The sequence below is a fragment of the Sceloporus occidentalis genome, unplaced genomic scaffold (assembly GCF_023333645.1).
Source record: "Sceloporus occidentalis isolate IW3139 unplaced genomic scaffold, rSceOcc1.0.p SCAF_20, whole genome shotgun sequence".
Classification (NCBI taxonomy): Eukaryota; Metazoa; Chordata; class Lepidosauria; order Squamata; family Phrynosomatidae; genus Sceloporus; species Sceloporus occidentalis.
In genome coordinates, this window is record NW_028317000.1 from 13,305,806 (window position 1) to 13,319,180 (window position 13,375).

The following is a 13,375-nucleotide window of genomic DNA, read 5'->3' on the forward strand; positions in this document are numbered from 1 at the left end:
GCAAATAGGAAGGTTTCAGATTAGAGTAAAATGGGGATGAGTTTGCTCTCTTAGAAGATGATTTGGGATGCTAGGGGTGAGTTTGTCCATGAAATATGTGTCTTGCATCATATGTTTTGAACTGTGTATCTAGGGACAGTGGTTTTGAGTGTTGGACCACAACTCTGGAGAGCCACAAATATCTGGCTTCCATTATATGTTTTGAACTGTGTATATAGGGACAATGGTTTTGAACCACAAATATGTGACTTGCATTTTATGTGTTGAACAGGTGCTTTTGAATGTTGGACCGTAACTCTTGAGATGAAGATTTAGTTCCTAGCTCAGCCATGAAACTCACTAGGTGACTTTTTCCAAGTCACACACTCTCAGCCTCAAGGGAAGGTAATGGCAAACCTCTGAACAAATCATGACAAGAAACCTTCATGATCGGGTCGCCTTATTTTTTGCCGTAGGTCAGAATTGATTTGAAGGCACACAGTGCACACATCATTTGAATATCAAAGGACTTTCCTATGGTCACCAGGAGGCAGCATACCCTCTTTCTCTTGTTTGGCATTTCTTGGGTGCCTTCAAGTCGTTTCTGACTTATACAGATACGGCTCCTAGGCTTTCTCTTAATAGCATGCAAAATACATAGAATATAAAATTAATGCAAAATTAATATACAGTGGGCCCTTGTTATCCATTGGGGTTTGGAAAATAATCAGAGTATCCTTAAGGTATACTAAGGAAGCTAAATCTCCGTTCCAACTTCCAAATATTAAACTGACTAGCCGCTTTTGCCAGCTGCTGTTCTGTCCCTTATATGTTTGGATTGCCTTATCTGGGAAGGAGGCATGAAAAGAGAAGGGTTTGCTCATGGAAACTGTTAATCTTTTTGGCTTAATGCTGGAAAGCTGCGTGGAGCTGTGTCCCTCTTAGCATATTGGTTACTTAATGCTTTTGTTGTAATATGTTTTCCTAGTCATTTCTAGTTGCTTAGTTATTACCGAACGCTGCATTGTCACACCACTAAAGACAACTTGGGTCTAAACATGTCTGGCTTTGGTTTTAGTATGTTGACATTTTCAGTGTAGTTTGGTAGTGCTTAGTGTTATGGTTGTGCTCTCATAATTCCAGTGTGATGGGTTTTGTAGTATTTTTAGTGTGTCTGATCTGTTTTAAAAATCTACATCTGGGGTTAATGGCATAGGACTCCTGAGAAAGTGGAAAAACAACACATAAAAAGTACTTTTTTAAAACCTAAGAGAACACCTCTCTAGGTCCTCCAGCACAACTCTGTGATCAACAGCCAGCAGAGGTTGGCCATAGAATCACATTGGAGGATCTCCAAATGCCTAGAGAAGTGTTTTCTCTAGGACTAAGTCTTATCGTCAGTGTCTGGCGGATTCGTGATGGAGGGCCTAGAGCAGTGATGTGCAAACTCTAGTCCTCCAGGTGTTTCGGACTTCAGCTCCCAGAATCCCAGACCATTAGCCAAGATGGCTGAGGCTTCTGGAAGCTGAAGTCCAAAACACCTGGAAAGCCAGAGTTTGGACATCACTGGCCTAGAGATTCCCGGAGAGAACATATTCAAATCCGTTGCCAAGCAAAAGGCACAAATAGTCTTAAAATCTGTCAGGTTTGTTGCAATGTAAGCTGGACTGGCAAGAATGCCTCTCTCCAGGTTTCAGGCAGAGAAATCATCTCTAGTTACCTGGTTCATAGGTGCAAACTTAATAGGCTTCAAAAAAGCCTTGAGCACATGCATTTGCTTTTATAATAGATTTCACAATTGAAGCATTCAATCTCCTTCACTGGAGGTTTTAAAACAGGTTAGATAGACAGCTGTAATGGATGCTTTAGGTGTGGATTTCCTACGCAGTCGTTGGACTAGAGAAAGTGCTTCTGGTTCTTTCGTGCCAGGATTTGAGCATTCAAATGCCTCTGGTACATCCAGAGTTGGGTTTTGGAGAGGACCAGGCCTGTCAGGCCTGTGGCAAAAAGACATGGTATTTGGTAGCTGGCCTGTCGCAAGCTTGGTTTGCGGGCATCATTGCAATATTGTCACAATACTGGGGCAGCTTCAAGCGACAATTCTGCACAAGCATTTCCCAGTTTGGGGTACATGAACATAACCGTGGGCTTAAACTTTATCACAAAACCGACAGCAGTGGGCCACAGCAGCCCACCATGGAGGAAGACGGAGTTGCACCAGTAGCCCATGACTGTTAAAACCTGCTTTGTTCTCTTTTCTTTTTGGTAACCAAAGGCCTTTCTAATTTCTCTCCCACTATATTTCTTACTTTTCTAGTGTCTTGTTCTCTTTGCTCATATTATGTCGGAGATGGGCAATCCATGGCCTGCCAACTTTTGCCAGGCAAAAAATAACCCTTAGTCCCAAACACTAGCAAGGCTGGTGTGGATGATGGGAGTTGGTCCAACACCATCTGGGGACCACAGGTTCCCATCCCTGCTTTAGGCTTACCAACATGGCTTTCATACCCTGCATTCAGAACTGAATAGACCAGCGGACTGGTCCCTTCTCCCCAGGAAATAGCCCCACTGTTTCTTGGCCCCTTTCCTTCAGCAATGCTGAGCCCCACGGCATTGCAGCAGCCTCCGGAAGGTGGTCCGGAAGGACCTGTTGCACAGTGCATAGCACATGGGGTTGACGGTGCTGTTGACGTAGCAAAGCCAGTAGCCCAGTTCCCAGAGGCTTTGAGGGATGCATCCCTCGCAAAAAGTCGAGACCAGCACCATGATGTTGTAGGGTGTCCAAGTGATGAGGAAGGCCAACAGGATTGCGCTGAGCGTCCGGGCCGCTTTCTTCTCCTTCATCAGGGAGAGAGTTTTCCGCTTAGAGAGACTTCTCCTCCTCCTCCTCTTTCTCCCTGCGCTCATGACCTGGTTCTTGGCCATCACCGGTGTCTTCTCCATTAAGGCCACTTTCTTGAGCCTCTTGTCCATGCTCAGCGGTTGTTTGGGGATCGCAACAAAGACCTTTCCTCCCACCCAGTCCATTCCAGCTACTGCCTTGGGATCTCGGCGCTGCGCCTCTCGTGGCGGCTGCATGATGGTGCCGATCATGGGGAGATGAATGACGGCTGAGCAAATGTTGTGGACCTCAAAGGGTTGCTCCTCGCCCTCAGAAGATGTCAAGGAGTCGGCAGAGGCCTCTCCTGCCTCTTCCTCCTCTGTGGTGTTCCAGCTGCCATTGCTGCTCTGCTCTATGTAGAGATCGTCGGTTCTCTGCTTGGCGAAGCAGCACTTTTGCAGGGGAAGTCCTCCCGTGGTTGAAGAAGAGGCGAGAGGATGGGATGGCTCTGAGCTGCTGCTACTACTACCTCCGCTGCCTCCGTCTCTGGTTGTTCCAGATGCACTTGAGTCTAGACTCTTCTTGAATTCTGAGCCTTGCAGCCCACATAGTTCCTTGGCCCTCTTCTGGGTCTCTTGATAGATTCTCCAGTAGAGTACCACCATGATGGTGACTGGAAGGTAGAAGGCAGCGATGGCCGTGCCGAAGGTGATTATGGGCTCTGAGAAGAACTGGATGTAGCACTCATGTTCGGCCACTGTCCGTTTCCCAACAAACTTCTGCCAGAACAAGATGGCGGGTGCCCACAGGACGAAGGAGATCAGCCACGCCATGACTATCATCACCGTCGCCCTCTTTGGCGTCCGCTTGGCCCTATAAGTGAGGGGATGGGTGATGGAGAAGTAGCGGTCAAAGCTGATAAGCAAGAGGCTCATGACGGAGGCGTTGCTGGCCACGTAATCCAGGGCCAGCCACAAGTCGCAGGCCAAGCTGCCCATGACCCATTGCCCCATGACGATGTAGGTGGTGTACAAGTTCATGGAGATGGTGCCAATGATGAGGTCGGCGGCTGCTAAGCTGAGCAAGAAGTAGTTGTTGACGGTCTTCAGCTCCCGGTTCACCTTGAAGGAGACCATCACCAGAAGGTTTCCCACCACAGTGACCACTGAGAGGATCCCGGTTATTAAAACGATCAGCGCTATCTCCAATGATGAGTAGCCGCCTTCCGACGAAGGCTTTGTAGGTTCCAGGGTGGCATTGGGAGAGAGAGGAATACCGGAGAGGTTCATAATTTCACCATGAGGTGCCACCATCCAAGAAGGGGCTCCAGGAAGACAACCACATGCATTCAAGATGCCTTTATGACAGCGAAGTGATGATGCTCGAGCGTTCCTCAGTCCAAAGGTCTCATCTGGAAGGAGAAGAATGAAAACAGAAGTGAGCTGTGGAAGAGGGACTCAGCTAGATCATATCAGCACCTCTGGTGAAGAACAATAGATGTTTCAATGAGAAGCCCACATGCAGGACATGAGCACAGTACCACCTTCTCAGTCCTATAGAGTTGGCATTTAGAAATGGACTACTGTACATTAGAAAACAGTGACTCTCTTCCTAAGGATTGTACTGGATCAGACCAAAAGCATCTCTGGTCTAGCCTTCTGTTTGCAAAGTTGCCAGTTACATTTTTCAGTGGCAACCTCACAAAACACACAACACTACAACACCATGGTCCTATTTCCCCAACATATTGCCTCTCATTTGTTGTTGGGTGCCTTCAAATTTGTTTCCAATTTATGTCGACTCTAAGGCAGACCTATCCCTAAAGCACCTGTCCCCATCTTCCACCGTAAAAAAATGCATTGACAACAATACTAAAAAATAGGCTGGCTTTTCAAGACATGCCAAACCGCATGCCCAAAATCACTCTGCCCAGGAGAGTAAGGCTGGCACTGAATGTTATAGACCCTTGCCTTAATGTTCTTATTACGTTTATTTGTATAGCGCCATAGGTTTTGCATAGCACTTTGCAACGGAGAGAGAACACCAATCCAAAATAGAAGTGAAGGCCTACCTATGGCGCACAATCTAAGACCACAGTTCACTTGCATCTGTGGCTGGGATCTTCAAGTAGATGCCAAAGTCACAGATGCCGGCGAAACGTCAGGAATAAACTGTTCTAGAAGATGGCCATATAGCTCGAAAAACCCACAAAATTCTATGGATGCCAGCCATGAAAGCCTTTGACTTCCTATATCCCAACCACTACCGTCACTATTTGGAATGTCATCTGTGTCCCTTTGGTTTCGAAACATGGCAAGCCAACCTTTGCTTGGGACCCCAGCCCTCTTTCGGACCAAGGACATCTTGCCTCAAGGTGGTCAGGATGACCAAATGCCCTCCTTTCTCAGGGCATGCCCTATATTTCAGCCCTTCTGTCCTGGAGGGATTTCAAAGCATCCTCCATTTTGAGCATGGCTAAGAAGCATGAATTTACATGTGCTTTGTCCATTGTCCTTTGCGGTTATGACATCTGGTCACCCTGGCGGCACTAACTAGTGCATGAAACCTGAGGAAAGGGGGGTCTCCATAGGGGTCCCCATGTGAGATCCATCTTCTGCAAGGATCTTCTCTAAAGACAAGGGACAGCAATGAGCCCTACCTCCAAATGTGGAAATAGATCTATCTATCCATCCATCCATCTATCAATTTTGCTCTACAAAGTCATATTTTTCTGCAAAGCCTGAAAGCCTCATTTCCTTTCGCCTTCATTTTATTTAATCCGTCACGTTCCTCTCTACCAAGAAAGTAAAGGGGAACTGGAGCGTAATTGTCCTCCGTTCCTTCCTTTCAATGGCTCCGTATTGTTCTCTGTTTGTCCTTCTGTTAATATTAAAACTCACGTGTTCAAACACAACTGCCTCACGCCTCGGAGTCACCTTGGAAGATAGCAAGGGAGAGGCATATGTGTGTGTGTGTGTGTGTGTGTGTGTGTGTGTATGCGCTTTTCATCATAGTCCAAAAAAAGGTTAATGTTCCCATGCTCTTGATCCTGTTTTCTATCATCTGTACGATTGCATTGGCTGGTTTAGCTGCTGCATCACACTGGTGGCTCATTGACTTACATGGCAGCATTATAAAATCTCCCAGTAAATCTCGGTTGTGGGCGCACCTAGTAGTAGCGGGCGAGTTGCAATTCCCCATTTAAACCTCCCACAAACCACTGAGCAATGCTGCTTCCTCAGGGACTCTTGAGCATGATTTAAAAGCAGGTGCAAAAAGAAAACCAGCGTAGTCCCCTAACAACAAATGCGAAACAGATATGCAATATAGGATAATACGTCTTTCTCTCATGTTATGTTAGATTATAACAAGATCATGATAAAATCATATCAAAGAATTTATAAGGTTTGCTATTGGGAATGTATGCTTTTTCGGGATATTTTCAAGCTGTGGATACTTGAATCTGTGGATAAGGAGGGTCTATGTATTATCCTATGATGCCCCGGATGGGTGTTAGTGCTTTGCAGCCATGCTAGGGCTCTGGTCCAACTCTTGGTGCCAAGCCTGGATGTGCCACCATCCCAGGCCCATCCCAGTATTTGCAGAGCCAGGGAATCATTAATCTAGCTTTATCCAAACAGTTTATAGTTAATAAATTTCTACCAAGTCCGGGAGAGAAGTAAATGTGTTCCAAGAGGGGAGGAGGAGGAGGAGAAGGCGGTCAGGTGCCTGCGGTGCATGGCTCAGACCAAGAGTGGTGAAGAATGCTCCCTCTCTTGGGCATCTGCCCATTGGTGGGGAATATTTATATTCGCCTTGATGGATGGCGTTCTGGATGTCATCATATAGAGGCACGGATGGGGAGCAGCGTCCCTCCTGCCATCATTTCGATGCAATAAGAAGCTGAAAGCTCCCAAGAGATGCACAAATGTACCCTCTGACTATATCGTCTCTTGTCGAGGCTCTGAAAGGGCATTCCGGCCATTTTGATCTCTAGGGCCCCTTTTCCAGCCTGCAAGGCCACTTGGTCCCTGTCTCCCTGAGTGGCGTTGCATGGCTTTTAAAATGTTTGTCATGATCCCCAAGTGCACACCCATGTGCCCAAGTTGGAATGTGCAAATCTGATGCAAAGAAACACTCCTTTTGGCGACGCATAAGTAGTCAACCCTTGTTTTTTGTGGGGTTTGGGGCTATGTGGCCATGTTCTAGAGGAGTTTATTCCTGACGTTTTGCCAGCATCTGTGGCTGGCATCTTCAGAGAATGGAAGAGAATGGGGTGTGTGTACACACACACACACACACACACACACACACACACACCACTCTCTTCCATGCCAGCATTCTCTAGAGATGCCAGCCACAGATGCTGGTGAGGATGCTGGCATGGAAGAAGTGATGTGTGTGTGTGTGTGTGTGTATACAAACACATCCCACTCTCTTCCATGCCAGCATTCTCTAGAGATGCCAGCCACAGATGCTGGTGAGGATGCTGGCATGGAAGAAGTGATGTGTGTGTGTGTGTGTGTGTGTACTGTGTGACCCTGGGTAGGGTGTGTGTGTGTGTGTGTGTGTGTGTGTGTGTACAAACACATCCCACTCTCTTCCATGCCAGCATTCTCTAGAGATGCCAGCCACAGATGCTGGTGAGGATGCTGGCATGGAAGAAGTGGTGTGTGTGTGTGTGTGTGTGTATACAAACACATCCCACTCTCTTCCATGCCAGCATTCTCTGAAGGTGCCAGCCACAGATGCTGGCAAAACGTCAGCAATAAACTCTTCTAGAACATGGCCACAGAGCCCCAAAACTTACAAAAAAGTATGGATGCTGACCATGAAAGCCTTCAACTTCACAGTCAACCATTGGTTTGTTTTCCTCCTGCACTTCTGCCTTTTCCTTAGCTGCTAAGGGTCTAGATGGCACTCAAAAAATTATTTTGGTAATGGCATTAGGGTTTGTGACTTGTAACAGCTGCTCATGGGATATTTTATGGTAGGCCCTTATTCAGAACCATTAGGACTGGAACCTTTCTTTTTAAGAAAAGGACCACAGGTCGGTGTCAGAGCGCACCATTTTACATGCAGAGGTGCCAAGTTTAGTCTTGGGTGAAGTCGAAGGCTTTCATGGCTGGCACCCATAGATTTATGTGGGTTTTTCGGGCTCTGTGGCCATCCTGACGTTTCGTCAGCATCTGTGGTTGGCATCTTCAGAGAATGCTGGCATGGGAGAGAGTGTATATACTTCCATGCCAGCATCCTCACCAACATCTGTGGCTGGCCATGTTTTAGAAGAGTTTATTCCTGATGTTTCGTCAGCATCTGTCACTCGCATCTTCAGAACATCCCCGGCTAACTTGGGTCTACAGGTCACCTATTAGGAACAATTTCCATTCCTCCAAGCTGTACACTCAGCAAAGCGGCATGCGCACCGATGAGTCAAAGCACCCATGTGCCTTCGCAGGAACACTTAGCACCTCTGCTGTTTTGAACCCTCTGGAATCTGCCGGAGTGTGTTCTTCCTCATGCGCTGTTTATGGAATAAATCCAGAGACTGACACATCGCCCTGCCTTGACTTTGCCTCCCTGTTTGCTCCTGCCATTCCTAGAACCGTTGTGTGTTGAGGTTTCACAACTCAGTGGGTCGGTGCTTCTAGTGTGAGAGGGAAGGTGGCTTGCAATTGGCGGAGATCGGAGGCGGCGACATTGCCATCGCTGGGAAGCTAATCATTCCTTTGTAGATACCAGTTGCGTTGCCATCGTTTGTCGTTCTTGGTTGCTAGCAAGTGCATTTCTTGGTCTGTTTGTCTCACTCTCTCTCTCTCTTTCTGAATACAAAGTTTCATAAGGTGCAGCGTTTTAGTAGCAGAGGAGCATCGCATGCAACATTTTAGTAGTACATCATGTGCAGCATTTTTGTAACACAGGAGTGTCATGTGCAGCAATATTTTAGCATAGGAGTGTCATGTGGAGCAGTTTTTGTAGTATAGGACCATTAAGTGCAGCATTTTTATAGCATTGGAGCATCATGGAGAGGTACAGCCAGGCCTCTGTATCCACTGGGTTTTTGATCCACGGAGTCAAGCATTCATGGCTCTCTCTCTCTCTCTCTCTCTCTCTATATATATATATATATATATATGTATGCACATTCCAAAAAGCAAACCTTGATTTTGCCACTTTATATAAGGGACACCATGCCATTCTGGTTCATGGGACTTGAACATTGCTATGCCATTCTTGTTCATGGGACTTGAGCATTACTGTGCTATTCTATTTCATGGGACTTGAACATCCACGGATTTTGCTATAAGATCTCTCTCTAGACTGATTCTTCAGACTAACATGGCTATGTCTTTGAATTCATGCGCACAGTTAGTCTCAAAGGCGCTACAGGATCTCTCTCCAGACTGATTCTTCAGACTAACACGGCTATGTCTTTGAATTCATGCGCACAGTTAGTCTCAAAGTTGCTACAAGATCCCTGCGCAAAATGTAGCCCTGAGACTCTGACCACCCGTCCTTTTCTTCTCCTGGATGATTTGGAACATCTTTCCTTGGTGAAGAAGCAAATAAATTTGTCTTAGAGTGCATGGTTTCGCGGAAGGAACGAAAGACGGGAGGTGAACGCTGCTGTCTTCCTTGGCAGATGGTTAATGTTACTGTCTGAAAGAATCCCCTCCAAATAGTCGGATGGCTTCTCCCCTTCGCTTCCCCTTATATGTTGGTGTCTCTCCTTCTCTGCATCTCTGGAAGCCATGCGCTTGCCATTGTACTCAACTTGCAAGAATTTCTAAACACATCAGCGTTCGGAAGTTTCTTATGAACATTGGAATAAGACCCAGGCCCATTTTCTCCCTTCTGTGCCAAGGCTTGAAACCCACAAACGGGAATTCCCCAGAGCAAAGATAGGCCGATCTGTCAGTCTTGCCTTCTGTTGCATGTGATATATATATACACATATATATTGCAAAACAAATTCTTTCCATAAAGCAATTTGACATCTTGGCAGAGGTCTTGCCCTAAAAGCAAGTTGTTTGTACTGCTGTGCAGCTGTTAGAGATGCTAAAGGCCTACAAGGTGCTGCAAGATCTCTCTATGTACTGAGCCTACAGACTAACATGGCTATGTCTTTGGATTTGATCATTATTATTATTATTATTATTAACTGAAAGGAAGAAGTTGGCAGCATGAGCTTTCGTAGACGTAGGTCTACTTCTTCCAAATGCATTTAGTCTCAAAGGTGCCGCAAGATCTCTCTACGTACTGAGCCTACAGACAAACACGGCTATATCTTTGAATCCTTCCAAGAAAGAAAGAGACAACAACCTTGAGCCAGCGCCAGAAATACCATCGAAAAGCCAGGGATTTGCATCCTGATGGTTGTCTAGAGTAGAAGGGAAAGTAATGGTTTGAGTGTTGGACTACAACTCTGGAGACCAGGGTTCGATTCCTAGCATCTCCATTAAATCCATTGGGTGCCCTTGTGCAAGCCACACTTTCTCAGCCTCAGGGGAAGGCCATGGCAAACCTCCTCCGAACAAACCTTGCCAAGAAAACCTCTTGATGGGGTCACCATAAGTCGGAAACTTACGGACCTGATAGGAGGTTGCTATAAGTTGGAAACCATTTTACATTATAAGGTGAAGGTAGAGTGTCATGTCTTTGGGGTCATTCACACTATGAAATAACCCAGTGTGGAAACAAGGGTTGTTCAAACCAAATGCACCTGGCGGGATTTGTGGTGGCGGGGTGTGAAAAAGCAACTTTACCTGGCGCATTTGGCACCGGGTAAATAACCGCGTCTTTTTTTGGGGGGGGGCGTCCAAAGCAGTTCCTATCTCTGACAGTGCAAACGCAGTACCAAATCACTCCGGATTGCTTGGATCCATTCCCGGCCACGCGGCGCAGCCATGTTGATTTGCAAGTGCGGCCAACATGGATGCCGGTCCGGGTTGGAGAGATCCGATTACGCTAAATGTAATGTGAGCACCGATTTGGGATCGCATCGCCATGGAGGTCCATATTGCATCTGTACAAAAATGAGCCCTTTGTTGTGGCTTTTCTTCTGTTGCGCAAACCCAGTTTTTTGTATTTCCACAGTTCCTGTCCAATGATGTCTTCTTTCTACTAAGCCGAGCTTATGCTAAATCTAGTGTATGCATAAAGAGATTTAATTTAAAGGTCTATGGATACATATTTTGGCAGCATAGTTTATGCTGCAAAAAAGACCTACAAACAAATAGAAACCCTATTGGCAACTTGACCCACCTGAGCAATAATAATAATAATAATAATAGTTATTATTATTATCATTTCTACCCTGCCTCTCCGACAAGATCGAGGCGGCTTGCATCAGTAAAATCCATACAACACAACAGAATAAAACTCCACAATCTCCCTCCCTCCTGAAACCCAAATCAACAATAAGTACAGCATAACAATAACTGTAATAAAATTCAATTAAAAGCATTAAAAGAATTGCAATATTATTATTATTATTATTAATATTAATATAATATAATCAATATAATTATATTTATTATATAATAATATAATATATATTATAATTCAATAATATAATAATATAATCAATAATAATAGAAATTTAATAACAGAGTTGTCCTTTCAAACAGGTGCCAAAAGAAATGGAAAGGACAGTGTCGTGGCGACAGAACATAAAACCGGACGACGGTTTGATCGGAAATGATTAAAAATATAAGCAACAAACCCGAGAGACGTTTTTGGAAAGATCGACTGTTATTTCGATCTGGAGTCTGGACGAATAAATAAAAGGTGTTGTCACAAACCAGATTAACTAAGGGAAATACTCATGTCAGATAAGTGAATATATAGTTAATGACTGCGAAAGGGAAGGAAAAAAACCTTAAGAGTATTGGACTGTGTTATTTGTGGCCATTCTGTTGCTGCAGGTGTAAGTTTTATTATTTGCGGTTGTAAAATTAAAGGAGGGACTCAGACTACAAAGCCCATTAGCCACGACTGTTAGCTGTGCCGATGGGAGCTGCAAACTGCGCAGATAATGCCAGAGTAACAAAGGTTGCAAGAAACCTTTGAGTTTTCTGGATAGGAAAATTATGTGTGGAATAAGCCATTACAAAAAGAAAGCAGATAAAACACAAAGGTCAGATACATTACATTAGATTGCATTGCATCACGGAGCCAAAACCACCCCAAAACATCCTTGTTATAGGCTCCGATCATTGCACCAAATAAAACGCATAGGTCAGTGACATTGCTAACACATTACACCCGAGGACTAAAATCCTCCAAAAACTTCATTGGAGCTGAAAAACTATTTGCCTTCATTGCAGAACTTCATCCTTAAGAGCGAGGCTTTAAAACGGAAACAGGCCACCTTTTTGGAGGTGTATGGTTCAGTATCCCCTAGTCAAGAAATTGATCATATATGGATCAGATCTATTAGATACAAGTCTCCGAACAAGGCGTCTCTGAATAAGGCGTCTCTTATATCTTCTGTATGTTAATGCACCGACCATTTCACACTCACCTGCCTTGGTCCAAACTCAGGTGCTTTTTTCTTGAGGCCCGTTCGGGTGGAAACGTCAACCGGACCCTGGTTCCTTTGAGACCAAAGTAGTTGCCTGTTGCCTAGCTGACGGTTTTTTGATCCTTCTGGCAAGGCTGGGAAGCGGGAGCAAATACAGGAGTCTAAAAATACTCTGCTCCGATCAATGGTCCACCTCTCCTCCGCTCCCTCTGCTGGATATGATACCCAGAGGCTGCTGGATTTTTCTGCAAAGGTTTAGGAGATGGATGCCGAGCCACCAAATATGAAATGGGTCCCAATAATAATAATAATAATAATAATAATAATAGGAGAAAAAAGAAACACAACAAACGTATTGGTGGCGAGTCTTGTCCCAAATAGGGATGCGCAATCTCTACCTCTCCATCTTTATAGCTTTTGGCTCATCCCAGCTTTCCTTTTTTTGACAGCTCTGTCGGAGCAAACATCGCATCTGACTCTGGCCAGATGCAATGGAAGACTTGGCTCCACGGCAGAGTTGAAGAGGAAACTTAAGCAGGTGCATCTTGTTATATCACAGCGCCAAAATTCCTCTTTCTCTGCAACGGTTAAAGCAACCGGGAGTCGATTCCCAAACTCTGGCTCTCCAGGCATTTCCAACCACAGCTCCCAGTAGCTTCTCCCATCTTGGCCGATAGCCTTGGATGCTGGGAGCTGAAGTCCAAAACGCCTGGAAGGCCAGAGTTTGGGGGTCACTAAAGCCCACCTCTATTTTTTAAAAGCATTTTACATTGCAATCTCATACGTGTTTCAAGCCAGACGTATCTTCACTTCTTTAGCTTCCATGTAATACTTTCGTCAAAGCACACTTTTTACCGAAATGGGATTTTCTCCTCCAAATTGATCATAATATATATATATGTTTCAAGCGCCATGCCTGGGGAAAGTACCTTTGGGGCTCCAAGTTGCAGAATCATCACACTGGCTGGGGATTCTGGGACTTACAGTCCAAAAGCAATGTTCCCAAGTTCTGATTGAGGCCAATTTTTGGACCATGAACAACAAAGGAC

At 45.3% G+C, this 13,375-nt stretch overlaps 1 protein-coding gene across 1 annotated transcript; it reads right to left on the reverse strand.

Moving 5' to 3' along the window:
- Nucleotides 1-10: 10 nt before the first annotated feature.
- On the reverse strand, nucleotides 11-12,420 carry LOC149302068 (muscarinic acetylcholine receptor M1-like). The gene is made up of 2 exons (XM_089482940.1): nucleotides 12,327-12,420; nucleotides 11-4,211 (listed from the first exon to the last, which is right to left on the reverse strand). Exon 2 carries the CDS (start codon nucleotides 4,111-4,113, stop codon nucleotides 2,569-2,571), a length of 1,545 nt encoding a protein of 514 aa, XP_089339066.1. The 5' UTR covers nucleotides 4,114-4,211; nucleotides 12,327-12,420; the 3' UTR covers nucleotides 11-2,568.
- Nucleotides 12,421-13,375: the final 955 nt, after the last annotated feature.

What these genes read in the sequence shown, in the direction of transcription:
- LOC149302068 (XM_089482940.1), bottom strand. Translation starts at nt 4,113, where the DNA reads ATGGTGGCACCTCATGGTGAAATTATGAACCTCTCCGGTATTCCTCTC.